We start from the raw sequence: 26,149 nt of genomic DNA, 5'->3' as shown, positions 1-26,149 counted from the left end.
TCGGGACTCTGTCTGCCTCTGGGTGTGGGAGCCGGGGCCCCCTGACGCCGGTCTCCCTCCTGAGTGACTCCCACGGCTCTGGGCAGGGCTTGTGCTGAGGGTGCCAGCCCCGGGCACCTCCAGGAGCCACCCAGCGTCCGCGGTGAATCGGAACCGAGAGCCGCCGTCCACGCGGCGCCGGCCGCGCCTCGCCCTGGGGACCAGCCGGGGCCCCTCCTGGAGCGGCCGCTCCTAGCGGGCGCAGCACTTGGCCCTCCCCGCGGGCCCCTGGCCCAGGGCCAGCCGGGCGTCTCCCCGCGGCGCCGGGCGCTGCTCCCGCTCTGCCCTCCGCAGCAGCTCCCAGCCTGTGGGTGCAGAATGGGGATGGGTGGGCAGTCTCCCAGCCCAGCACGGCCCTGCACCCCACGCCGCAGTGCCGGGGCCCGCCCGCCCCAGCCTGTGCCCACAGCCTGAAACTCGGGCCCTGACTCTCCTGCTCACCGTCCAGTCCCTGGTGACCTCCTGTTGGGCACAGGACGCCAGGCAAGGAGACCAGATGAGGCAGAGGCAGGGACACCGTTCCCCCGCCCCGGCTCTGCCGGGGCTCCACACTCACCGATGGCACTGAAGACCTCGGTCACCTGGTGGTTGGTTTTGGCCGAGGCTTCCATGAACAGCAAATGCTGGCTCTCAGCGAACTCCTTGCCTTCCTGAGGAAGAGGCCGTGGAGACCCCGCTGAGAGCGCTCAGCGGGTACCCAATGGCCTTCAAGCACCCAGTGGCCGTACGTGGCTGGGTCACCACTCTCGTTTTAGGTTGTTTGGTTTGGTTTGGCCCCCGGCTTGCTTGAGATCTAACTGACCCGCTGCCTCCTAATGGTAAGACCCGCATGGCAGGCGCAGCGCCGGGAACCGACTGGCCCGCCCGTGGTGACCAAGCGCTGCTTCTCAGGGCGCCTGCCCAGGGGCGGCCTGAGGGGTGGGGGTGGCCGAGGCTGAGGAAGCCACCATCCCTGGCTCCTGGGGGCCCTTCCTCTGAGTCCCTCCGCGTCTCCCACAGGGGCCAGGCCTGCGTGAAGCGGTGAGGTCCCAGGGCCAGGGGGACAGAGAGCCCAGGGCGGCAGAGGGCACCCCAAGGGGAGGAGCACCCAGGGGAGGCTGCAGGCTGCCCTGGGCCTCCCTGCCTCTCTGAGGACAAGGGGTGCCGTTCAGCCCGCAGGGTGCTGCTCCCGTCAGGTCTAGGTCAGAGCGTCTCCCTGTCCCACCGGCCCAAGGCGGGGAGCTGGGAGGGCAGGGACGGAGGCCGGCTGCCCCGGGCCCCCCCACCCAGCGCGGGGCCGCGTCTCCAGGGCGCCCCTGTGTGGCCCCAGGGCCCAGCTCTCTGCACCCGGCGTCCCACTGACTTTTCCACATCAGTCTCCACCCCCGGGGACGCACACCCACCAGGGACTCACTGCTGCCCCCGAGCAAGGCCCCAGCCCTCACCCCGCACACGGGGCCTCTGCCTCGGAGCCCAAGGGCCGCCCCTGCAGCCCAGCCCCCCCCGTCCCCTGCCGTCCCTCCCCCGCGCCCCCTTCCTCTTCCTCCCAAAGCCTCTCCCGAGATCCACCCGCCCAGACACCTCCCGCACGCACACCACGTTCACAACACGCACACTCCTCCGCACGCAGCACAGACACACACCGATGCACACACACCTCCTCCAGACAGCGTCGTCAGCACACACATCGATATACACACACCTCCCACAACACCGATGGGCACACCGTGCACACAGCACACACGGCCCCTACAGACACACCACGCACAGACACGCGCGCGCCTACGCGCACACGCACCACACACGCAGCGGCGCCCCCGGCCCTACCTCGAACGTCACCTCCCGCTCCGCGCCCAGGTCCGTCTTGTTGCCGACCAGCATGACCACGACCTCCCCGGGGGAGAAGTCCCGCTCCAGGTCCCTCAGCCACTGCTGGGCCTTGAGGAAGGACTCCTGAGAACGGGAAACACGCCGATGTCGGCAGAGCGGCGGCGGCTTCACCCGCTGTCCCGCGAAAGGAAAGGCCGCGCCGTGTGACACGCCGTGTGGTCTTACCGACCGTGTGGCAGGCAGCCGCCACACCCGCCCGCCGGGGGCAGCTCCGACCCGGGAGGAGGACCTTGTCCGCTCTTCCTCCAGCCTCACGCTGCCTGGCCCCAGGGCTCCGCACCCCACCGCAGGCCCCCACCGGCCGGGCTGTGCTCCTGCCCCCCCCGCCCCGCGCAGCCGCTTCGCTCCGACAGCAGAGCTGACCAAGTCACCTGCTCCGAGCCCCTCCTCCCCTGCCTGGCCCCTGCCCCCCACTCCAGTAGGGCGGACCCCGCTTCTCCCCCCCGCATCTCTGCAGGAGCGTCCGCTGGAAGCCCCCCACCGCCCAGGGCTGGTTTGGCGGCCTTCCCGTCAGCCCCCCAGAGCCACACCCTTCCTTTCTCTGGCTCTGGGTCACACTCTTTATGCGGGATGTGCAGCCTGGGGCTGCGCCCGCCCTGTTTCTGTGACACCCCCTCATCAACTCCGTGGGTGCTCCAGGAGTCCTGAGGGACAACCACGGAGGTGCAGGGTGTTCTGGGAGGACCGCTGAGCGGCACAATCCCAGCCATACAGAGGAGGAGGGGTGGTCAGGGAGGGCTTCCTGAAGGAGGTGACCAACTTCCACCCGGGGGTCCCTGCTGGTTGTCGTGATGCTGCCACAAAGTACCGGGACGGGCCAGTCCCACCGTGCCTTTGGAAGACAGCGTCCCTGTGCCTGGAGGACACAGGCAGGTGCCTTGCGGGGGTGGGAGGGGGCGGCGTGCCCAAGGGGACCCTTACCTTGCTGGTGATGTCATACACCAAAAGCGCGGCGTTGGCGCCCCGGAAGTAGAGGTGGCAGACGCTGTGGTACTTCTCCTGGCCGGCCGTGTCCCAGATCTCGAACTTCAGAGACGCAGCACCCAGATCCACCACCTTCGTGAAGAACGCGCCTGGAACACAGGGGCCCAGAGGCAGCTTGCGCGCCCTTCCCCTGCGCCCAGGCCGGGCCGGCGCGAGCCCTGGGCTCAGCAAACTGTCAGAGACGCGTGCGGCCTGCAGCCAGGGAGGCCGAGCCGCCTGCGTTCTGGAAGGCGGCAGCTTCCGTCAAAGCCAAGCAGTGTGAGTGATGGGCTGCAGACCGTTTGCCGGTCACGCAGAGGCTTCCAGTGGGAAAACAAAGTCTCAGGGCCCTAACTCAGAAACCCGGGCTTTGCTTGCCAAAGAGGCGTATCTTCAAATAGTTGCCTGGGAGCACCCAGATGTGCTGCCCTCGTAGTGTGCGCGTGCGTCCCATACAGGACAAGTCGGGGGCCTGGAGGGGACCGGAGGGGTCCGAGGGCGGAGCCGGCAGAGGGGTTGGGCGGGGGCGGGCTCCAGGCCGCGCTGCTGCCCGGCCGGACCCCGCGTGGGGTTTGGAGCCCGTTGGGAGGGCCTGGCAAACACAGCCGCGGGCCTGAAGTGACAGCTGCGCCGCGAGGCCGGCGCCTTGGCTTCCGAGGGCCGCCGTCGCGGGTCGCCACCCACCGGGGGGCTCGGAGCAGAAACGTGTCCCTCCTGGTCTGGAGGCCAGAGGTCAAACACCCAGGTGCCTGTCCCCCGGCTTTCGGTGGCCGCCGGCCCCTCCTGCTCACACGGCCTTCTGCCGGTGCCTGTCCCCCGGCTTTCGGTGGCCGCCGGCCCCTCCTGCTCACACGGCCTTCTGCCGGTGCCCCTGTGCTCTGAAAAAGGCGTCCACCGGTGGGTTCAGGGCCCACCTGGAATCCGGACTATCTCATCTCAACGTCCCTAACGGACGACACCTGCGCAGACCCTGTCCCCACCCACAGGCGCTGAGGCCAGGATCTGGACGTGGCTTTTGGGGAGCACAAGCCCACCCGCTGCAGGCAGGGGCTGCGTCAGGCTGGGCCGAGGGGCGGAGCACAGAGCGGCAAGATCATGGTTCCCTCACGAGAACCTGGCTTGGGGCAGCTCCTAACAGGCAGCTCCGGGCTCTCTCCAGGCGGGGCTCCTGGAAACCGGGATGCCGGCCACCGGGGGAGCCAAGGGACCCCGCCTGGTCAACGAACGATGTAAGAACCAACGGGGGGCCGCTGTCCAACTGGCACATTATTGCCCCAAATTAAAAAGTGTCTCTAATAAATGTTAACAGAACAAAAGTGGTTTTGCTTTTTCTTTTTTAACCTTTGACTTTGATTTGGCTCACGTAGGCCTTCTTGTAGCATTCATCTTTTTTGTAAAACTCACAAACTTCCTGGTCAACGGGGACGTGAAAAGGGTGAGTTCTCGGGATCAGAGCAGTTCAGCCAAGTTCTCCGTGTAGGAGGGGCGGGAGGAGGTGGCAGCGGGGACTGGCCCTTCCCTCACAGGCTGCTGGTCTGGGATTCACTGCGGCTCCCACTGGCGAGTGCACACACACAAGCACTAGGTGTCGCTATTGCCTCAAAAGATGTCCCTAAGAACTTGCTGCCTGGACCAGGCTGGTGCTCCCCTGCGGTGGCAGCTGGGGAGGGGGCGGTTCTGGCCCCAGCCTGCCCTGCCGGCCCCTCTCCTGCAGGGACCGGAAGCCTCTGTGGTCCCTGGGGGTGGTCAGGAGTCTCAGGGTCTTGTGCTCTCCTACCAGGCTGAGCCCCCGGGGCCTAGGCTCACTTGGGGCTCTCAGTCTGACCAGCTCAGTGCCCGCCGGCCGCGATTCCAGCCCCCTCCTCTCCCTCCGGGTGGGCGGGCCCCTGCTTTGGGACGGCCGGCGCACTGCCCAGCCGTGACCTGCTCTGCAGGGCCGCGCCCTGTGCTCGGTCACCCACCAGTGCAGAGCCCCCACCCCCCCCACACACACACGCTCACCCTCAGGCCCAGACCCTCCGGCAGGGCCCAGAGACCCCAGTCTTCCCGAAGGCTGGAGCCTTCTGGAGCTGGCCTGCCGGGAAGGCGGCACCAGCAGGGACCTGCCAGGCCCGGTCCCACCCCGCCCTTGGGAACGTGGAGCAGGCGTCTCAGGAAAGGGGGCAGCAGGCAAGGGCGACCACCTTAAGTCCTGACTTGGTGATCCACGAGTTAAGACATCCTAAGTCCAACCTCACGGGGGCCCACCCCAGGGGGGCCCCTGTTCCGTTTCCCAGGTGGGGACATGGAGACAGGGGCCATCTGGACAGAGGCTCATATTTACTGAGCGTGCCTGCAGCGCGGCCCTCCTGCCCTTGAGACCTCCGCGCCCCCAGATGCCCGTCCCGGACGCCAGTGCCCTGCCGCCTGGGCCTTGCTCCCCGGCTCGCCCTGCCCCCCGTGAACAGGTGCAAGGTTTTGTTAATAGAGCCAACACCGTGTCCGCCCTCTGTGGGATTTTATACAACACAGGCTGCAGGCTGATTTCACATACAGGAAGGAACGACAGTCCATTCCGCCATCTGAAAAGCGGCAACGTCCACGTTCTATAATTATAATAGCATGACAACTAAAATAATACAGACTATATGGTGATATAGCGCTAATAAATATATCATGATGTTAATAAGTAATTGTACTCATTGCCTCCCTAATAAGGTAATGATCACGACGTCCCCCCCACCAAGGCTGCCGCGGCCCTGGGTGTGCGGGCAAGCGCGGCACTCCCGGAGTCGGAAGGGCCGCCATCGTTCCCGTGGAGCTTGGCCGCTGACAGCAAAGGAGGCCTTGCTCAGCTCGACGCCCCAACGCTCGGCACGGTCCCTGCCCCAAAGCGGGCGCTCAGCGAGTCGGCGCCGCCCCCACGGCTGGTGCCTCATTGAATTCAGAAGGGCCGCTGAACTCGGCTCGGCCCCGTGTGCCCCACCCCCGACCACAGGGCGGCGTCCCGGCTTCTCCCCTGGGGGACGAAGAAGGGGCGGCCGCCAGCACTCACAGCCCACGGTCGGCAGGATGCTCCTGAAGTCGTCCTTCACGTAGCGGAGGGCCAGGCTGGACTTGCCCACGGAGCCGCTCCCCAGCAGGACCAGCTTGAACACGTGGGGCTGCGCGGCCCCGGGCCGGGGGGCCCCAGCCGCCTGCGCCATGCCCTGCGGAGACACAGAGCGGCTGAGGGGGCCCCGCGCCCACCACCGGGTAACCCTGGCACGTCCCCCCCACAGCACTGCCTCCCACAGAGCGACAGGGGACAAAACCTTGAGCCGGAGGCCCAGGGGCGGCGCCCTTGCCCCCCTCCGCGCCCCACGGCCTCATCTGGAAAGGGGGGGCCAGAGGTGTGTTGCAAGGAGCGTCATGCAGCTGTGTCTGGACAGTGTGTTGGTGGTGCCCGAAGGGACCGTTGCCCAACGAACGGCCGCACACCCTGAGCAGTGACCGTGACGGGCTGGTCACCATGTGGGCTGATGGCCCTCGTTCCACTAATCCCCCCTTTTAAAAATCTATTACTTCTTCCGAAAAGTATCTGAAACACCTGGAGTTCAAATGCTGTTCCTGGTATTCACGGATTAAAGTTCGCATCTCAAAAAGCAACTACCTAATGCCCTGGCTGGTGTGGCTCGGTAGAGTGGGCGCCGGCCTGCGAAGCAAAGGGTTGCCGGTTCGATTCCCGGTCAGGGCACAGGCCTGGGTTGAGGGCCAGGTCCCCAGTCGGGCGCGCGTGACAGGCAACCGCACATGGATGTTTCTCTCCCTCTCTTTCTCCCTCCCTCCTCTCTAAAAAATGAATAAATCTTTAAAAAAAAAAAAAAGAAAAGAAAAGCAATCTATTGTTGTTCCAGAAACCTGTGTTCTAAAAAAGAAAAAGTTGGTGCTTCCATGATGGAGGGAAGGAGGGAAGGAGGGAAGGAGGGAAGGAGGGAAGGAGGGAAGGAGGGAAGGAGGGAAGGAGGGAAGGAGGGAAGGAGGGAAGGAGGGAAGGAGGGAAGGAGAGGAAGGAAAGAAAGAAGGAAGGAAAGAAAGGAAAGGAAGGAAGGAAAGGAAGGAAGGGAAACACAGGGAGAGGTAAAGGACCTATCAAAACATGAAGGTTCTAAAGTATCTGCCTGACCCGAGGGCCATTCCTGGGAGCCGGAGGCAGAGGAAGAGCGAGCTGGGGCGGAGCGGGTCTCTCCCTGCCGGGAACCCGCACGGTGCAGGCTCTGGAGGACCACGTGTTCAGGGCCTGCTCAGGCCTGCCTGGTCCTGTCGGGGTGTCAGCATGTCAGGGTGCCCTGGCTCCTTCATGTCACGGACCCTACCCCCCAGGGAGGGTCCTGGAGGGCCAGCCCGCCGTCCAAGAACCCGCCCACTCGTGCAAGAGCTCAGAGCAATTCACTCCACAGACTTCTGAGCCACTGGTGGAAAATCAACTTAAAAGCAAAGCAAAACAAAATCAACAGCATGAACCAATGGGGAAGCCCCTGAAAAGGCAGCTGCCCCTCCAGGAATAAAATGTACAGCCCTGGCAATTCACCGAGCCCGGAGCTCCGGGGGCAATGACAAGATGTCACCCCCAAGTCCGACGCGGCCAGAGAGAATCTACCAGCTCCGCCGTCCGAGGACCTGGGACTGCCCACCCCTGCCCCCGCCCCGGTAAAGGGCCGCCCGGCTGCTCACGCGTCTCTGTGCCAGTTGATACGACCCCCCTCCGGCCGCAGCGCCCGCTCCGGGCCCGCAGCTGCCGTCCTGGCCCCAGCAGGTGTCCGGTCCCATAAATAGCAGTTAGTAAAGCAGACACCATGGGGCCTACAGTGAATGCCCTGTTCCTCTTCTCCAGTGAAATGATCTGTTTTCGACTCTACCTCCATTCGCTGAACTATTTTTTAATGACTAGTCTCTCTCGCTGGGCTGTAACCCCTACAACATCATTGTCATTATGAGAAAATTAAATTACACTCCCGTACCCTTAATACAACCAGGCGCAGCATTGTGCCTGCTTTCTTCTAGGCTTTTTGTTAATGAATCTTAAGAACAAACCAGCCAAAACCCAGAGTTCTAGCATAAGCTTTTGTATCCTACCTTTAAATAAACAACAACATCTATCAGTGGCCGTTTTCCACGCGGCTACAGAGGTTCTCCATGCTTAGTGGCCATGTGACATCCCTACAACGACCCCAGTTTGCTGCACCATTATCCTACCCCTGTAGCTTGACTAGGGGCTGTTTTCTTTGAAATGAATCAGACCCACTGAACGCCGTGATGTTTCCTTTTCTGCGTGGTGGCAGGCAGCGCGTTTTCAGTAGCGAGAGGCGGAAGCCCCCTGCCGGGGAGGAAGCTGGAGCCGCGAGGCCCTCCCCCCGCCGCCCCCCGCAGGTGTCGTCGGGAGGGTCGGGAGGCCTTCCTCCCGGGAGAGGCCCGCGGGAGCGGTGCCCGAGCAGGGCCACAACACGCCCTCCCGGACGCCCACATTGGGCCTGTTGGTTCCCACAAGCCAAGGGAAAGAGAGGACCGCACACCCTGCCTGGCCTTTCCGGGGGGAGGACGTCGCAGGCAGGGCCTGGTTGGCCAGGTCTTCTGTCAGGTGTCCCCGTGGGCGCGGCCCTGCCCTGCACGTAAGGCGCCCCGTGATCACTGTGAGCCTCTGGTGCCGCCCCCTCCCCTGCATGGCCTGTCACCGCGATTTGAGCGCGAGTCTCCCCCCAGGACGCTGCCCTCCCTTCCGGATCCAAACAGGGCGAACGCCCTGGGCAGGAGGGACCCCTTGCCCCGCTGGGCCCTCTGGCCAGATAGGCACAGGCACGCACGCACATCCACAGAGACACACGAGGGTACACAGAGAGACACACACACCCATGGACACACACACACACACACTCTGCCGCGCGCACAGCAGCTGGAATGAAGGCTCGCGTGCCCCCAGGCCTGGCCGCTCCCAGGAAGCCTGACAGCCCGCCCCACGGGCGCTGCAGGCCCTACCTGTCCCCGGTCCTGCAAAAGGTTGGCTCCTACACCCGGCAGCCGGGCGGTGGCTGGGGTGGCGGGGAGGCTGGGCTCCAGGACCCGGTGGAAGCAGCAGCCTCTGCCCCAGGCGCTGCCCAGCCCCCGGGCCCCAGCCCCACGTCAGGCCACTTCCTCCTGCCGGGCTCCCAGGGCAAGGTCCCCCGGTCATGTGGTCACCTGGGGCAGGGGCAGGGCGGGAGGCTGGACCTCGGAGCCGCCCCGTAGGAGCACCTGGGCGCCCAGCCGGAAGTGAGGCTCCTGCCGGGTGTTCACCCCCCACACCGAGCCCCGAGCCCGGCTGGGACCTCGTGACAGCAGCCCTCTCCCTGCTCCCCCCCGGCCCGGGGCGGCTCCCCGCTGGGGCGGCTCCCCATCCAGGGAGGAGGGGCTGCTTCGGCAGGCGATTCCGCCGCCGGGAACCCGCCCCTGCGGGCCTGCCGCTGGGACCCGGGGGCCGGCCAGGGGCCACCGGGGCACAGGGGCTCCGTAGTGCCGTCTGCCTGCTTGGGGACCCTCCAGCCTGGCTGTGCTCCTCTGTGGAGCCGTCACAGGGGGGACCCTGGAGGCCATCGCAGAGTCTTCCTCCATCAGCCTCTGAGCCAAGGTGCACAGGGAGGGCACGCCACCCAGGTGATAGGGTGCCCAGGAGACACAACACCCAGGTGACACACAGTGAAACCACCCCTGGGGCCTCAGGCTGAGCCGACTCCCAGCAACCTAATGACCCCTCCTCACCCGGAGGGGGAACTGGGGCTCGTCACTGTCATGGTCTTGGGGGCCTGTGACCTGGGCGGGCCTTTCCCCTGAAACCTGCAGGGTCCTCAAGGGGCAGCCCCTCCGCTCCCTCAGCCCCGGGGCGAGGGCGTTGGCCCGGAGCCCCCGCGGCCCCAGAGAGACGCCCGCCGGGAGGGAGACCCGGAGGCCTCCCGCTTCGGCCGGAGGGTCCCGTCCCTCGTGGAGGCGCAGGGTCAGGCTCGGAAGGCACTGCCAGGCGGGAGGGCGGGCACAGACGCGGGTGGCTGGTCATGGCTCCCCGCCCCCCCCGCGCCCGTGGCCACGCGCACACCAGTCAGGCAAAGCGGATACACGAGCACTTCACGCGCAGGGCCCCTCGTGTCCCTCGTCCACGGCTGTGCGGACTGCAGCCTTTCTCCCTGGGCAGACGCTCGCACACACTCCTGTTACAGGGGCGGTCCCCGCCGTGCCCCCCGCTGTGCCGCGTGTGAGCGGCACCCTCTGGGGGCGTGTCCCCCTTCGGAGAGAAACGCACAGTTTCAGGGTTCTGCAGCCGCGGGCGCCCCGGGGGCCGTCTGGCCTGAGCACCCACCCCGTGTCTGAGGGATCTCGGCAGCACCTCCAGCGAAGGGCTCTTCGGCCTCAGCTCCCAGGCGACAGGGACGGGCCTGTCGCCCGAGGCGGCCAGGCACCGGTTCTCTGTCCGGATCAGCCTTCGAGCACTTTGAGCCCGTCCCCTGCCCGGGCTCGGTCGGCCACAGCCTGCTCCGTGAACTTTTCTGAGGTTCTGAAGCACCTCTCAGGGCCAGCGGCACGCGCCGTGCCCAGACCCCGGCCCCTCTCCGGCAAAGGGACCCCGGTGGGGCCCAGGAGGGTGACATGTCTCCTCCCCGGCGCACGAGCCCGTGACCCCACTCTGCGCATCTGTGCGGAAGCGGGGCTCCCCTCCCTCCATGGGCCTCAGGCAGAGCTGGGGTGGAGGAGGGACCGGCGTCTGCAGCACAGACCTTCCAGAATGTTCTTATCACCTGAAGCCTTTGACCTAAGCGGGAATAGTCGCCGCCTAGCCTGAAACCTTCACCCTTGCTTATCTCAACGGAAAATTCCAGCAGGGATTCCTGCACACAAGTGAATTCCTCTGCTCCGCCGTCAGCTCGGTGCTTGGCAGGGAGCCAGGCCGGGCAGCCCGGGGCACAGCAAAGTCCTGGCCCAGGACACGCAGGGCTGGCGGCGACAGAGGCGGCCACCCCAGGTCATACAAGGTCCTAAAGGAACAGAGGGCACAGGCAGTAAGGGAAGGGTCGGGGGAGGCTCCTTTCAGGAGGAAATGCTGGCGTGCGGATGGACGGACGGAGGGAAGGAGGGGGGTGCTCGCCCCAAGGCCCAGAAGAGGGGCGGCCTTCTGAGCCCAGAGTCTGCGTGAGCACAGCGTGAGGGTCTGGAGCGTGGCACTGGGGGACATTGGGGGACACCGTCATGGAGCTCACAGTCTGGGGTGGGTGGCCGGAGGGGTGAGTGTGGAGAGGCCTTGCCCAGTTCCATGAAGACCAGGAACTACAAGCCACCCTTGCCTGAGCACCTACTGCGTGCCAGGCACTGCGTCAGTCCCGGACTTGGGGCACCCGCCTCCATGCCCTCGCACGGCCAGGCCACCCTGCGGGCCCTCGGGGACGGGGCCTTCGCCCCCTCCCGTGTTGCTACACCGAATCCTGAGACCCCCAGGGCACACGCTGTTCCCCGCACGCTGCGTCCGGCCGGCTGTGTCTTCTGCTGAACGTGCGTCCCTCGCAGAAGCACACAGAGCTGAGCGTTGGCTTCTCGTCGTCCTGACTTCCAGGTCGGGGCGTCCGGCCCTCGTGCGCGTGAGGTGGTTCCTGACAGGTCCTGCGCAGGCCCGTCTCCCGCACACGGTCTGCCTGCGCCCTCGGACCTCGCTCCTGCCCTGCTCCCTCCTCCTCAGGATTCGGCCGGGCCGTTTCGGTGTTCCGTTCACCCCCGCCGGCGGTTTCTCAAGCGCAAGGCGGGGTATTCTCAGCGCCATGATTTCCATTGGTTCTTCCTTAGAGTCCCGAAGTCTCTCCTGAAATTCGCCGCCCTTGGCCCGTTACACGCCCCTGTCTGTCCTGTAGCACTGTCCCCATGTTTGTCACAGCGATTTACGCCCTTCATCCGCACATCCCACCATCTGGTTAGCGCCGGGCTCTGATTCCACAGATCGGTTGTTGCGTTTCCTCGACCACGGGCCACGCCTCTGTTTCTTCATCTGTCTGGGAACTGTCATCATGTATTGAATATTGTGACTGATATTTTGGCAAAGGCTCGCGACGCCCACCGTTTGGCAAGAGCGGCCTCGCTGCTAGAAATTGCTCCTGAGCGAGTGGGCCTCACGTTCCTGGAGGACAAACCGGGACCACGCGGCCACGGCTCAGGGACAAAGCCACCTTTGACTCCGCTGCGGTCCCACATGCAGGACACCTGGGACCAGAGGGCAGAGTCGAGGAAATGACTCACGTCTTCAGGTCCTTGGCCGCGTTCAGCCACGCTCCGCGCTGACAGTAAGAACGCTCTCCCTCGCACGCGGCTGCCCGGCACCTGGGAGCCCTTGTGAACAATCAAAGCTGGGCCCGGGCAGGTGTGGCTCCGTGGACTGAGCACCGGCCTGCAGACCACTGGGTCGCCGTCCGATTCCCAGTGTAGGGCGCAGGCCTGGGGTGCAGGCCAGGTTCCCAGTAGGGGGCGCACGAGAGGCAACCACACATGGATGTTCCTCTTTCTCTCTTCCTTCCCCTCTTTAAAAATAAATAAATACAATCTGAAAGGAAGGAAGGAAGGAAGGAAGGAAGGAAGGAAGGAAGGAAGGAAGGAAGGAAGGAAGGAAGGGAAAGGAAGGGAGACCAAAGCTGAGAGTGGCCGGGGCAGGGAGTGGGGCGTTCAGCTCTGTGCAGATAAACATCCGAGATCTGACTGACGTGTCTGTGTCTCAGGGTCACGCGGCCTCCAGGTACAGGATTCCCTCTCCTTTTCCTGTGACGAGGTTCGTCAGCTCCCTAAGAAAGAGGCTCTAAACAGACCCACCCTAGCGCCCAGCCCCCGCCCCAACCTTCCCAAGCCCCCAGGCTCCCGGAGGGCGCCCGTCCACTCCTGGGCGGCATGAGTGGCGTGGCCCACAGCCAGGGCTGCAGGTGGCTGCGCCTGCCGTCTCACCGAGGGCAAGCGTGCGCAAGGCGCGAGGGGGACTCTGCCGAGACCCTCGTGGCCACCTTCAGAGGGAGCCGGGGGGGCTCGCGGAAGACGCAGGCGCAGAGCCCCGTCCCGTGGAAGGTGGGGCCCCCGTGTGTCAGCGTGCCAGGGCTGCTGTCACAGAGGGCCACACCCCGGGCCGCTCAGGCAGTGCAGACGGGTTGTCCCGCAGTTCGGGGCCCCGGTCGGCCCAGGGCTGGTTCTTTCTGAGTCCATGGGAGAGTCTGCCCCAGGCCCGCCCAGCCTCTGGGGACGGCTCCCTCTCTGCCCCGTTCTTCCCGTGGCGTCTCTCTGGGAGGGGGTCCCTCCCCTAACGACCCCCTTTTATAAGGACACCACTCCTGTGGGACGAGGACACCCTGATGACCCATTGTAACTCCGTCATCTCTGCAAAGACTCCGTCTCCAACAAGGTCACCGCCTGAGGTCCTGGGGTGAGGACGCGCACCTGTGAGTTCCGGGGCAAACCGATTCAACCACAACACCTCGGGTGTCCTAAACTGCCGTGGCGAGGCCAGCTGGCACGTGAGGTCTGCCTCCCTGAAAAGCAAGGGGGCCCCTGCCCCAGGCCCGTCCTTTGGGGGTTCGTGAGCCTAGAGAAGGATGTCAGGCTCTAAGCACCCATACCAGGTGACAAAGCGGTCCCCAACTCCGTGTTCAGGGAACGGCAAGGACTGCCGGTACCCACCGGGACCCGGGAGAGCAGCCCGGAGTGGATCCTCCTCAGAGCCCCCGAGGACACGAACCCTCCCGCACCTGGATTTCCAGGCCTCCAGGAAGAGACAATAAGTGTTTATTTGTTAAGGACTTTCCTGTCCCCAGGACGGCGCCCAGGACTCACGGAGCAGAAGCACCCCCAGGACTCACTGCCCACTGAGGAGGCCGAGGAAACCTTCCCAGAGGTCAGCGATAACGTTAAATTAAATGATCTGCATCAGCAACACCTAAATGTCCCCATAGGGGCACATGGGTAAGCCCCTGAGGGGACACAGGAGCATCGAGGAACGTGACACGCACTCCACGCCCACGTCCACCCCCTCCCACCCCTGTGGGACAGAGGCCGACCGGGGCTCGGACACCTGGAGGCAGCGCCCGCTCCGCTTCCCGCCCCCCACTCTCATCCCTCCTCTCCAGGCTGGCGTGGGGGGCCCCCTCCTGCGGGAGCGGGCACCGTGGGAGCCCCACAATCGCGGGGGCAGGGCGCCGGCAGGTGCACCAGGAGAGGCTCTGCTTCCCCTTGGTCTCAGCGAAAGGAGGTCCCCACTGGCCTCGTTCCCAGAGGGTGCCCGGTGAATCCGTGCTGAACTGGCAGGCGAACGGTGGGCCAATGAGAGGAAGGGAGACAAAAAGTCGGGCTTCCCCCCGGAAGCTCAGCCACGCACAGCATGAAACGGCCCCCCGAAGGACGGACGCGCCCAGGCGCTGAAATAATTAGGATGTGCTGCAGTCTGGTGGTCGGCCCCGCCATCCATCCACCCAACAGCCAGAACGACGAGAGCAGGTTCCTGCCCAAGACCGGGAAGCGGAGGGTAACAGTGGGCCCGCACACACGCGCGCGCCAGGCACGCAGACGAACGCACACGCACGTACCCCGGGACGCGCGGCGGGTCTCGCCTCTTCTTCGTCCAGCCCTCGCAGTCGGGCACTGGCGCGTCTCTGTGCCCTTATCCGGGCTCGTCCCGCAGGGCTGTGCCTCCTTCCTGGCATCGGCCCTGGCCCGCCCCCCGGCCCTGTCCCTTCCGTCCCACCCCCACGCTGCTCCCCAAGGCCACAGGCCCTCCTCCTTCTTTGCAGGGTGTCTCATCTTGTCCCCAACAGGCCAGCCAGGGGTTTCGGGCAACAGCTATGGTTTGGTGCTGAGCAAGGATCCAGGGTCGCCTTCTCCGAGAAACGGAACCGGAGTCCTTGCATAGGACACAGGGATGGCTGTAAGGGAGGAAGGGTCACTTTTCCTCTCCCTTCAGAGTCCTGGGCTGAGACCCCCGTGATAAAAGACAGCGTGATGAGAGAAAAACAAACTGAAGTTTATGAGCATCTACCCCGGGAGATGCCATGGGGCATGAGCCCCGTCCCCCGTGGCCCACGCCACGCGCTAAACTCCCGTCTTCAGCTAAAGACAACAGCAGCAAGAGCTCGGTGCGGGGAGGCGGCGGGAGAGGCAGAGGAGGTGGCTCGGCTGGCTGCGGACTGGGCGCCCGCCTTCTCTGCGGATGGGCGACCAGGGGCTCGGCCACCTCGTCTCCGGGCGCAGAGCGGGAGAGCCCTTCGTGCTTGGAGACGCCCCAGGTGCCTGTGCATGTGCTGCTCCTGCAAAAGGGCAACCTCTGCCGTTCCCTGAGCTTCTCCTGTGTTTGCTGTTTCTCAGAATAATCAGCCGGGACTCACGCCAAAAAGGCAGGGGTCGGCGTGGCATGTCCGTGGTTTAACACTGTCACCCCGCAGGCCGTGAAATCGTGGCCCCGAAGCCACGTCACAGCAGGTGACAGCACCCCTTCCTCGGCGGCGTTGGTAAAGGAAGCGTTCTTCCCGACCAACCCAGCAAGACGCTCTGGCGGTTTGTACCTGGCCCACTGCTCGGCCTGCCGCCCGGAGACCCGCTGAAGGCAGGAGAGGCCCCCTGCTCGCCCTGGCCCCCCCGGCAGCCCCGTCCACCCCAGGCACCCCAGCCACGCACAGCGCCCGGCAGGCCCCCTGCTGTGTGTGTGTGTGTGTGTGTGTGTGTGTTCGCGCGTCTCGGGGGCGGGGGGGCGGCTGCGGTTTCATTTGATCGTTCCAAGGCTCCTATCTTGCCTTGTGATTGCATTTCACTGGGAGAAAAATGTTTCATAGGGAGAAAACCATATACTTTTTGTTCTGCAGAGCTGAGTTTTATAAACTGCGTGTAGCAGATTTTTAAACACTGCTCTTTGTCTGGGGGTGTGGAACACAGGAAGCCAGTGAGTAAGTAGCAAACTATGTTTCTATTCTGTTCCTAAAATAGATGGGAGGCTGGCACAGAGCCTGGGTCCTGGCCTGGACCGCCCCTGTCCACACAGCGCCCCCCCAGCCCCGGAGCGCAGTGCAGCAGAGGGCAAGCCAGGCAAAGCCAGCCCGGCTTCCGATTCTTCTGTCTCAATTTGCAGAGAAGGAAATGTCCGGATTTTTTTCTTCTCACGAGAACGTCAACAGAGCATTATTCCTCATAACAAAAGCTTGGTGAAATGTTTCTGCTATTTAAAAATTGCCAAATCAAGGACACAGAGTGCTCTTAAAAGCCCCAGCCAAAAACGTGGCCAGCATCTCCCTGTAAAACATGGAAAAGGTCTGAACCGCCTGAGCCCGAGCTCCGCGTGCGCGGTGCCGGGCGGGGGTTGAGAAACCAACAAGGGCAGCGTTGAAGCCTCAGTCCAGCGGCCCCCCGAGAGGAGAGGCCACCCACCCAGGGGAAGAGCCGCCCCGCTCCCGGTGCCCTGAGGCAGCAGAGGAGCACAGGAGGTTTCTGCCCCCATACCTGCCCAGGTGCACAACGTCTGCAAACCCCCGGGATGCGTGGGCCCCTGCCCTCGACCAAGACCACCTGTGAGCCACCAGTGGGAACAGGCCAATCCCAACGCGGTCCAGAGGACCCAGGCTGCGCGCTCAGGGCCGCAGACGCCCAACGACCAGGAGCACAGAGGGGCTTGCGAGAGCAGGCCGCAGCGGGGGAGAGGAAGAGGCGGAGGGTGCCGCGGAGAGACGTGAGCTTCATGACCCCGTTCCCAGCCGGCAGGAGCCCCCCCGGGACCGTGGGCCGGTCACCGCCTCGCCTCGGGTCCCGACGTGCCCCAGGGTCCGTCTGCAGGTGAAAGGTGTGCCATGGGGACCCCGCAGACGGGCGCCGAACTCGCCGGCCCCCAAATACCTCTTCCTGGAGCCTGCTGGTCCGAGGTCTCCGCGTCCCGGAGGAAGTGGTGCGTGTGGTCAGCGGTGTGTTAGGCGGCCCCTGAGGCTGTGGCCCTTCCGAAAGCCGTCACCATAAACAGGGAGTCTGCTGGCATCTGACCGCGAGCACTCTCTTCCGGGGCTCGCCTGTGTTTCCATTGGTTTGCTCGTTTTTCTGTTATTATTTTTTAAATTTTTTATTTATTGATTTTTCGAGAGAAAAAGAGAGGAAAACACCAATTTGTTTTCCCACTCATGTATACATTCATAGGTGGACGCATGCGTGCGCCCTGACCGGGGATCGAACCCACAACCTTGGCCTATCAGGACAATGTTCTAACCAACTGAGCTACTCAGCCAGGGCCATTCTTTTAAAAATACTCCTTTTTATTGAAGGGTCATTTACTCATAACCAGAGGCACAGATTTTAAGCGTGCGTGGCCGTGTACCTGCATGTAGACAAGCATGCCAAAATTCTACAGGTGTTAACAGATGTGCACATGCATGTAACGTGGGGCGACCCCTGGTCCCAATTTTCCCGGAACTATCCCTGTTTTAAAACCCCAAGCGTGTCATCTCAGGCAGCCCCTTGTCCCCAGGCCAACCTGGGCGGTTGGTCACGCTGCACAGCAGCCCTTCACAGAGGACACAGAACATTCCCGTCACCCCGAAAAGTGTCCCGCAGCCCCTTTGTAGTCACCCCACCCGTCCTCCGCAGGCCGCCCCTGGCCAACCCCACCCCCCGCGCTCCGTGTGGCCTGCTCTCGAGTTTCATGTAAATGGAATCATCCCACACGTATGTTTTGTCTCTCACACAAATTCATGCTTTGGCGATCCGTCCGCGCAGCTGCCTGTCTCCGGGGGGGTGACGGCTTTTATTGCTGAGTCGCGTTGCGTCTACAGCCACAGTTTGCTTATCTCTTGATGGTCATTGGGTTGTTCGCAGTGTTTGGCTCGTAGGCGCATTCCTGGCCGCGTCGTTTTGTAGACATGGTTGCACGTCTCCTGGGTAAATAACGAGGCTGTGAATGGCTGGGCCCAGGGGTCAGGAGGCTCCCAATGGTGTTCCAAAGTGGCTGCACATCACAGCCGCCAGCCGCGCAGGCGAGCTCGAGAGTCCTCCTCAGCATTTGGTGTCATCGGTCTTGTCGGTCGCATTCATTCATTGTGGTTTTTTTGTGCTACACGTTTTGGTCATGTGCGCACCTTCTCACGTGAGGCGTCTGTTCAAGTCTTCAAACCTCTTGGCCATTAGTTAAATGCCTCTTTTATCTTCTTATCAATGTGCAAGAAATCTTGACGCATTCTGGATAAAGGTGCTTTATCACATTTCTGTATGGTGGATATTTTCTCAATCTGCTGCTTGTGTTTTCATTTTCATAAGGGTTTTTTTTTTTTTAAGATTTTATGTATTTAATTTTAGAGAGAAAGGAAGGGAAGGAGAAAGAGAGGGAGAGAAACATCAATGTGTGGTTGCCTTTCGCACGCCCCCAGCTGGGGACCTGGCCCGCAACCCAGGCATGCGCCCAGACTGGGAATCGAACCGGCGACCCTTTGGTTTGCAGGCTGGTGCTCGATCCACGGAGCCACACCAGCCAAGGCTCATAAAAGAGTGGTTTTATATAAGCAGAGATTTTTAATGTTGATGAAGTCCAGTTAATCAATTTGGCATTCGGTGATCAGCGCCTTTTGTATACTGCCTAAGAAAACTTTTCCTGCCCCCGAGGTCTCAAAGATACTCTTCTACGTTTTCTCCTGGAAATTTTATAGTTTTAGCTACTGAATTTAGATCTAAACTCTGTCATGACTTAATTATTGTGTATGGCGTGAGATAAGAGCCACACTTTATTCTCTCTATAACTATCTATTTGTTCAGCTCCATTTACTTAAAAAAAATAAACAAACAACTCTCCTTTCCCCAGAGAATGATCCTGGTGCCTTTGTGAAAACCAAGGGGCCGCTGTGGTGGCCTGAAGCCCTGGAACCTGGTCTCTCCCTTTTTGGAACATCTTTCCTCTCAGCTCCTCAGCGAGCGGAAACTCACTAGCTGTTCCCCGCGTTCGCTGGCCCTTCCTCCTGCATCACCCCGCCGATTGGTAATACTAGGCAACGAGTTTTGAATGACAGGCGTTGCGGTTTTTTCAGTTCTACAATTGCCATTTGGTTCGTTTTTAGAGTCCCCAGTCTTGCCTAAAATTCTCCACCTCTTCATCCACCATATCCATCTTTCTGATAGTTATTTTATACAACCCCCCCCCCGCCACCTGTTAATTCAATACCTAGGTTATCTGTGAATCTGTTCCTGCTGAGTGTTTTTCCTCTTGACTAGGAGTCTCATTTTCACGATTCTTCTTGGGCCTAGTGATACCTCGTGGGAGACTGGCCACTGTGGGCAGTGTATTTCGGAGCTATGGGCTCTGCTATCTTTGGAGACTTTTGATTTGGTCCCCGCAGGGAGTGAGCTCACCGGGACCCTGTGTACCGCATCGGTCGTACCGAGACTTGGCTCTAGGCTTTGTTGCGACACGCGTGTTGATGTTTCTGTCAGAGCCCTTAGCCATCAAGTGCTGCCTCCCTCCAAGGCCACGATGCACAACCTGTCTCATCTCAGCGCACATGTGAACTAGTTACTAACACTCTGCGGCGCACCCCAAAATATCTTACATTTTCTGTGCCAATCTGACCAAAAAAAAAATAGGTATAATTGTGATGCGTTCACGCCACACCACACGGTGTCGGCCGTTGTCATTTATCTTTTTATTTGACAATCTAAGGAAAAGAGGTCGGCGCCCCCGACTGACTAGTCAGGTGCTACATGTGTTAGAAACACCTGCCACGCACCTTGGTTGAAAATGCTGCTCTAAGGCGTAGCCTCTCGGGGGTTTCAGAGAGCTCAGTGTGCTCGACAAGCCCCGTGAGCTTAGTAGGACTTGAATTCTGACTCGATCTTCCCGGCCCTGGGGAGCTGCTGAAATCTCTGCTCCACCCTCCCAGGCTTGCGGCTGCTTTCTCCTGGGTTTCTTGGGGCCTCGGCCAAGACAGCGTGGCCCGGGACTCAGCCCTGGAGTCTGCACAAGTTCGTGCACAGAGGCTCAGCCCACTGTGCACCCCCTTTCCTGGGACTCCCTCACTCAGTCTCCAGCCCTGCGCACAGCCCCAGACCCTGACATCGAACTCTTAGGTCAAGGGAGTCTTGAGTTCAACTCCCAGCGCCCCCTGGAGGCTGGACGCTGTCCCCTGGGGAAAGAGATGTCCTGCGAAGGCCGCGGCCTCTCCCGTCCCACCTGCCTTTGCGCACACACGGTTACCTTTGGTATCTTATTTTTTCGATTGTTATTGGCAGGAAGGTTACTTTGATATGTTTCATTTGCATTGCTAGAAGCTAAAAGTCCTTGGTCACCTCTTTTTAAAAACAATGCAATTGCTAGTTAATAGTACCCGAGCGAGGAAACGAGCAATGCCATCGCTAGTCTGTAAGCATTGCGGCATTGCTCTCCCGCAAGCGAAAAGAGCGTCGGACCCCGCGTCCCGCTTCATCCTGCGCCTGATGCGAGGGCGCCATTTGGTCAGGCCGCACTCACGTCCTGGGCACCGTGGGCCCGTCGTCCTGGACGAGGCTCTCTGAGGGCAGAAGAGGCCATCTTGGTCCTGACAACAGGACAGCTCAATGAGCCTGGCCGAGGAGCTGGCGCCGGGCACAGGACAGCCACCCGCAGCTCCTCCCCAGGGGTGCGCACGGCGTGGAGTGACCCCGAGTGAGACACCCTCCCACCGACGCGCCTTGTTTATGCAGAATTCCCGCCACGGGGCAGCACTGAGGAAGGATGAGATTATCCGGGTAAGAGCATGCACAACAAGCAAGTTCCCAAACCCCGGCATCCTACCCGTCCCTCGCCACGCGTGACTGGCCGCCCGGCCCCCGCCTGCCGGGGCTCCCCAGGACGGCCGCAGCGGCGCCGCGGAGCCACTCTGGCGTCTGGACTGGCATGTGACAGCGTGTGTTTGGAAGGTTATCCTGGCTTTGGCAGGTAAAGGGTCAAATGGGGACAGTTCAGAATGGGAGTCAGAGAGCCCTGGATGGACTTCAGACTGTCACCCTTTAAAACTGTGCTCAAATTTCCCGTTCGTGGGCTTTTTTTTTTTTCCTGGAAGAGGATCCAGCTTTCATCAGATTCTCAAAGACATTCACAATCCCTGCAAATTTCAGAATCGCTGCTCGAGAACCCTGGCTTTTTTTTTTTATGCCATGGACTTTCTCACTACATATTTATGAATAGCCCCCGATATGCATGTATGTAGTTACATATCAGTTACGTCTTCATCACCCTGTTGCTGTGTCCAGCCACAACATCCACTGAAAATGGGGGCGATCGTTCACGACAGGCACACGGTTCGAGTTGCTTTGGATGATAACTGATGGCTCTCGTATCTAACAGCCGCGGTGGGGGAGGCCAACCCAGGGCTCCTCCCTGGAGGAAGAAGCTCGGGCATTGTCTGGTCGTGATTTGGGGGGATAGCTTTCCAAGAACCCTTTCAATCTTTTGCAGCCATTTTTCTGCCCTTTGAGTTTTAGCTACAAGTAGGTTCTGTTTTCCATAAAGCCATTTAACCTGGTTCAAATACATCAAACTATTCTGGAAATGATCGAATGAGAGAGGCCGCTGTGCACCCGCGCCACGGCACGGGGAGCCCGGAACAGTGAAGTTCTGTACTGAGGTTGATATTTGATAGATCATGCTCTTAGCTTCGATTTAAAATACATACTCCTCGAAGTTCTAGTGTGTTCTTCCTGCATCCGGGGGGACCAGAAGGCAACAGCTTTGCGAACCTCACCGGACACTCCGGGTTATTTTCAAACCCGCCTTCAGAGTATGGAAGGTGAACTTCAGGCAAATTCTTTCCTTTTTTCCACAACTATTTATTGCGGGCAGCCGCTGTGTCGGGCCTCCTCTCAGAAGCCAGGGACACAGGAGCGAAGTGAGGAGTCACGAAGGACACGCACGTTAAGGAGGAGCCCTACCCACCACCACGCTGACTCTGACCCCGCCTGAGGCTCCGGGGCCGGCCAAGGTCACAGGGCCCAGCCGCCGGGACCGGGTCTGCGGGCGCCGGGCCGACCCCGCCTCCACCCCCGGGTCTGTGCCCCTGGACCCGGGCTCGGCGGGAGCTGCTCTGTGTCGCGTGCCCGCGCCCCTGCCCCCGCCCCCGCCGCACTGGCCGCTCGGTAGTCCGGGCCCCGAGGGTCCGCCACGCCCCGCGGAGGTCCCCGCTCCGCCGGCACCCACGGCCCCGGGGTGGTGGCCCCAGTGGCGGTCCGCCCTCCGGTGCCGCGGTCCCCCAGGCACCTTGCGCCCCGCGCCCGCGAGCCCCGATCCCCAACCTCCCCGAGTCTCCAGGCTCACGGCCCCCGTCCCACGGGTCCTGGCGCCCAGCCCCGTCCCCCGCGTCCCCGCGTCCCCGGCCCGCGCCCGCTGACGCCATGACGCCGCGGCGGAGGGAGGGGCGGGGCGGACCCGGGCGGAGGGGCCGCGAGCGGCGGCAGCGGCGGGCCCCGCGGCAGCAGCGGCGGCGTGGCCGATGGACATGGGCACCCAGGGCGCGGGGCGCAAGCGGCTCCCCAACCGGGAGCGGCTGACGGCGGAGGACGACGCGCTGAACCAGATCGCTCGCGAGGTGAGCGCGGCGGCCGGGTCTGCGGGGGCGGGGGCGCGCGCGGCTGTCAGGCGGCGGTCCATCCGTCCGTCCGTCCGTCGGTCCTCTGCGGGGGCGGGGACCTGGGCCCGGCTGGGGTCTCGGCGGACCCGGCGCCCGTCCTGCGGCCCTAGGGACACTGTCCCCTCCGCCGTCCCGGCTCCCCTCAGCCGCTGCCCCCGGGGCGCGCGGGGCTGGGGCGCCGCCCCTGGCGCAAGGTGGCGCGGTCCGGCGGGTGGGGGACGCGCGCCCCGCTTTGTTGTGCCGCATCGTGGGGTGCTGCAGGCCGGACCCTGGAGTCCTGTGGACGTCCCCGGAGACCACATGGCTCTGGCGATAGGGACCGGCCCCTGCCGGTGACCATTTGTCGTGGCTTGTCTGTCACACAGGGTGCAGCGTGGGCATGGACTTGCGGTCGCTGTAGCTCTTGTGTGGGGACCTAGCCTGACACTGGGTCCGGGCACCCCGAGGTTTCCATCCAAGTTTCCCGGGCGGAGTGTATCCTCACGAGGTGGGCGATGCCCTTCCCGGCCGCGGAGGAGCCCCGCGTGCAGATCCACACGCGCGCCTCTTCTCCCACCAGGACCAGCCCGCATCAGCCCGCCACACCGGAGAAGGCGCCCCGCGGACCGGTAGCAGCCGCTCCGTAGGGAGGGGCGCCGCCCCTTGGCCGGGGGCGGACCGCGGGGCTTGAGTTTTCAGAGAACACCCTTCTGTGCCTTTTCAGCTGCGCGCCGTGTTTCTGAGCGCGCCGACTCGCTCACTGTACGAAGGACGCACTCGCAGGGGCCGTGCGACCCTGCGACCCTCCTCCAAGGGCTGGGGCACAGGGATGGGCGTCCACAGAGCATCGCTCTCACGTGGAAAAGCTTCCCGGACGAGGCTGCTGTGCCGGGTGGCTGAGTGCGTGCGCCCTGTGGCCTCGCACTCAGGTGATGTCAGGGCACATGCCGCTGTGGCGGACACACGCTGCCCGCCGCAGTGCCTGAGCCCTCAGTGCATGCGCGCTTTGGTGTCTCTCTCTGTGGGAAGGGAAAGGGCTTCCCAGGCCAACTCCTCTTCATCCCTCAAAGCCCAGGGCGGGCTTGGTCCTGATTCCCGTGTCTGTCCCCCTGCAGAAGGGGACGGCCAGGCGGGCAGCGTCTCACTTCGGCATCCACAGAGCCCCACCCAGAACCGAGCCCCTTGTAAGCCCTCCGCAGTGTCTGGTACGTTCACAGATTTAGAAAAAACGGAACTGCAAGGCGCTTAAAGTGCACTTGGCTAAATATAGCCATTTGCTAAGCGCAGTCGCTTGACTATAATCCCCGGCTTCAAAGGCGGGCCTTCCTGTAGGTATTGGACCGTAAGACCAGGCACGTTGGGCCAGGCGGCCAGAGGTGACCAACGAGGATGGCCCCAGCTCTCCATTGGTGGTTTGGGGACAAAGGAACGAGAAGAATGAGAGTTCCCAAAGCCCGCCTCCTGTCTGCTGGTTTTCACAGAAGGCGACTGAGAAGGAAAGCTCTGGGTTCCTGCGGAACAGGGCGCCGGGGTCCTCTCCCCGAGCCGGGGAGGCCCAGCGGACGGTGACCAGTTCAGACCTGGGGTCAGACGCGGGCTGGGAAAGTGCACACAGGTCTGCACGGACTCGGCCCTCCCGAGGGAGGGGAGGCCCCAACCCCTCAGCCCGCGTTTCCTCGTGTCAGGGAGGGGAAAGGAAAGCCCCCGCCCCACGCCGGCCACCAGGCTCGCAGCGAGTGCACAGGGCCGGGAAGCGCGTAAGCAGGGACAGCGAGAGCCGCCCCCACGCACACCCTCACGGTCCAACCAGCCGGCGAGCTGGGTGTCGCAAGTGTTCGTTGGAAGGAGCAGGTGTGATATTTTATGTTTTGCTGCAAGTTAAATTATATCTCCCAAGTGTGGAAATTGCAGTCACCATTCAAAAGGGAAACCTTCACCCTCGAGCCCTTGAGAGTTTTTGTAGAAGTTAACGAGGTGGTCTGAGTTCAGCACTTTGCTTGCTCGGCCACTGAGAGGCCTCTGAGTGCCCCGACACCCTGTCCTCGGGGCGCGGGGCGGAAGGGTGGCCCTGAGGGGCACGGGCCCCCCGAGGAGCGGGGGTGGGGTCTGACCCAGAGACCAACGGCTGGAAGAGACGTGATGGGAAGGGAGCACGGCCCTTCTGTTCTGGGCGTTTGGAAATGAGTTAGCACCTGCTGACAGGACGAGGAACGGCAGCCAGGGGTGACATCCTGGAGGAAGTGGCATTTCGCGTTATTTTTGAAGGGACAGGAACCTCACCCACACAGGCCTCCCCATGGGTGCGGGCTCCCCACCAGCCTCACCGAGGGTGCTGGCGTCTGCCCACAGGCCCGCTGCAGCTGGCTCCACCGGGCGGCCCTGTGGGGGTGGCCTCGTCCGTGGGGCCCCTTGCTCCCGGCAGGCTGGCTGCCGTGTTCCCAGGCTGCCCCGTGAGCCGAGCCCCGTCTCTCCTGAGAGCGAGGATCAAGCCTCCCACCCTCCTTCCTGAGGGGCAGTCCCGGTGGCGGAGGGGGCGGGCCTACACTGTGACCAGCCAGGTCCATCCGGGGCCTGGGGCAGTCAACTGCCCTGGAGCACTTGGGGGGTGCGGGCCCGAAGGAAGGCTGGGGCACTCGGAAGAAAGCGGCAGGGGCAACCCAGGTGTGGCATCCAGGAACGTGCCTCCGACGCTCCGTGGAGAATTCAGGGCAGAGGTGGTCACCTGGCAGGGAGGCCGGTCCCAGTTCCACGGGAGCCCAGATTGGCCCAGCTTCCTGCGAGCGATCCACTGTGCTTCTGCCGTTACACTGCGGTTTAGCTGGAGCGTTTGTAGGAAACGGAGTTGCAACTTGGAATCACGGTAGGAGCTTGCTTCTCACTGCCGGCCTGAGGCGGCGTCTGGGCGCAACACTGTCGGGACGGAGGTCTGGGAGGCCCTCGGAGAGCCGTCCCCGCGGGGAGCAGGGCCAGCGTTCCGCGTGGCCAGTGGGGCCGTGTGCGGGGCGGGTGCATCTTTCTCTCCCAGGCGTCAGCCTCCTGTTCCTGGCGTCTACTGGCCTCCCAAGTACCCCCTTCCGCCCTCAGCCCCTGAGTAAAATGCCAAGTAAAATGACAAGGCCTCACGACCCCCGGGGCAGGTGAGAGCGTTCACCCGAGTGGAAGCCTCTCCCCACGCCCGCGGAAAGGGACGACGTGCGTCTGTGGGCTAGCTTCTCGTCCCCGCTGCGCCCACCCGAGCCACGGTGCCTCCTCCTTCCTCACCCACAGCGTGGGGCCTCCCGCACACGGTTCCCACAGGCCCCCCTCCGAGGAGGCACCCCGTGACCGTGTCCTCTGACCCCGGGACCCCTCAGGGGTGCCGCTGGTGGCCGCCCAGAGCCCCCGTCGGCAGCGGTTCATTTCCCCGCCTAGGAGGGCTGGCTGCCGGGGTTCGCGGCCGCCCCTTCCCTAGAGATGCCCCGCGGCCCCTCGGGGGTCACTTGGGGGGAGGGCGATGATGCCCAAGCCCCGGGGCCGCCTGTGCCTGCCGCCTGGGGAGGTGAGGACTCAGACAGGCCCCCCCATGGAGACCGCTAGGGGGTGCATTAGGCTCCGGAGCCCCCGGGGGATGGTGGGTCAGGTGAGGGGTAGATCCGGCTAAGGCCCCCGCCGGCCCCCGCCCCACTGCCCCCCTCTCCCCTTGTTGGTACCACCTG

The 26,149-nt window shown here is 63.0% G+C and overlaps 2 protein-coding genes across 18 annotated transcripts in view; one reads left to right on the top strand and one right to left on the bottom strand.

Moving 5' to 3' along the window:
* Window positions 1-231: 231 nt before the first annotated feature.
* On the bottom strand, window positions 232-9,001 carry RAB17 (RAB17, member RAS oncogene family). The gene is made up of 6 exons (XM_054570378.1): window positions 8,863-9,001; window positions 5,906-6,059; window positions 2,830-2,981; window positions 1,846-1,971; window positions 596-689; window positions 232-344 (listed from the first exon to the last, which is right to left on the bottom strand). Exons 2-6 carry the CDS (start codon window positions 6,054-6,056, stop codon window positions 232-234), a joined length of 636 nt encoding a protein of 211 aa, XP_054426353.1. The 5' UTR covers window positions 6,057-6,059; window positions 8,863-9,001.
* Window positions 9,002-22,267: 13,266 nt separating this feature from the next.
* Window positions 22,268-26,149, top strand: part of LRRFIP1 (LRR binding FLII interacting protein 1) — a 111,407-nt gene continuing 107,525 nt past the window's right edge. For all 17 annotated transcript variants that reach the window (XM_054571095.1, XM_054571080.1, XM_054571074.1 and 14 more), the window contains exon 1: window positions 22,268-22,433. In XM_054571095.1, coding sequence (XP_054427070.1) covers window positions 22,338-22,433 — 96 coding nt within the window. In that variant the 5' untranslated portion in view covers window positions 22,268-22,337. The remainder of the gene's footprint in view (window positions 22,434-26,149) is intronic.

Source organism: Pteronotus mesoamericanus, unplaced genomic scaffold (assembly GCF_021234165.1).
Source record: "Pteronotus mesoamericanus isolate MK-2021 breed Mesoamerican mustached bat unplaced genomic scaffold, CSHL_Meso_final contig_1018, whole genome shotgun sequence".
In the NCBI taxonomy this organism is placed as follows: domain Eukaryota; kingdom Metazoa; phylum Chordata; class Mammalia; order Chiroptera; family Mormoopidae; genus Pteronotus; species Pteronotus mesoamericanus.
This window is presented reverse-complemented; position numbering and strand designations above follow the sequence as displayed.

Excerpts from the sequence above, each read along its gene's own strand:
- RAB17 (XM_054570378.1), bottom strand. The coding sequence starts at position 6,056 with ATGGCGCAGGCGGCTGGGGCCCCCCGGCCCGGGGCCGCGCAGCCCCAC. Across the intron at positions 1,972-2,829 it reads TGTATGACATCACCAGCAAG|GAGTCCTTCCTCAAGGCCCA; the intron begins GTAAGGGTCCCC and ends TCCCGTTCTCAG. Across the intron at positions 690-1,845 it reads AGCGGGAGGTGACGTTCGAG|GAAGGCAAGGAGTTCGCTGA; the intron begins GTAGGGCCGGGG and ends CCTCTTCCTCAG.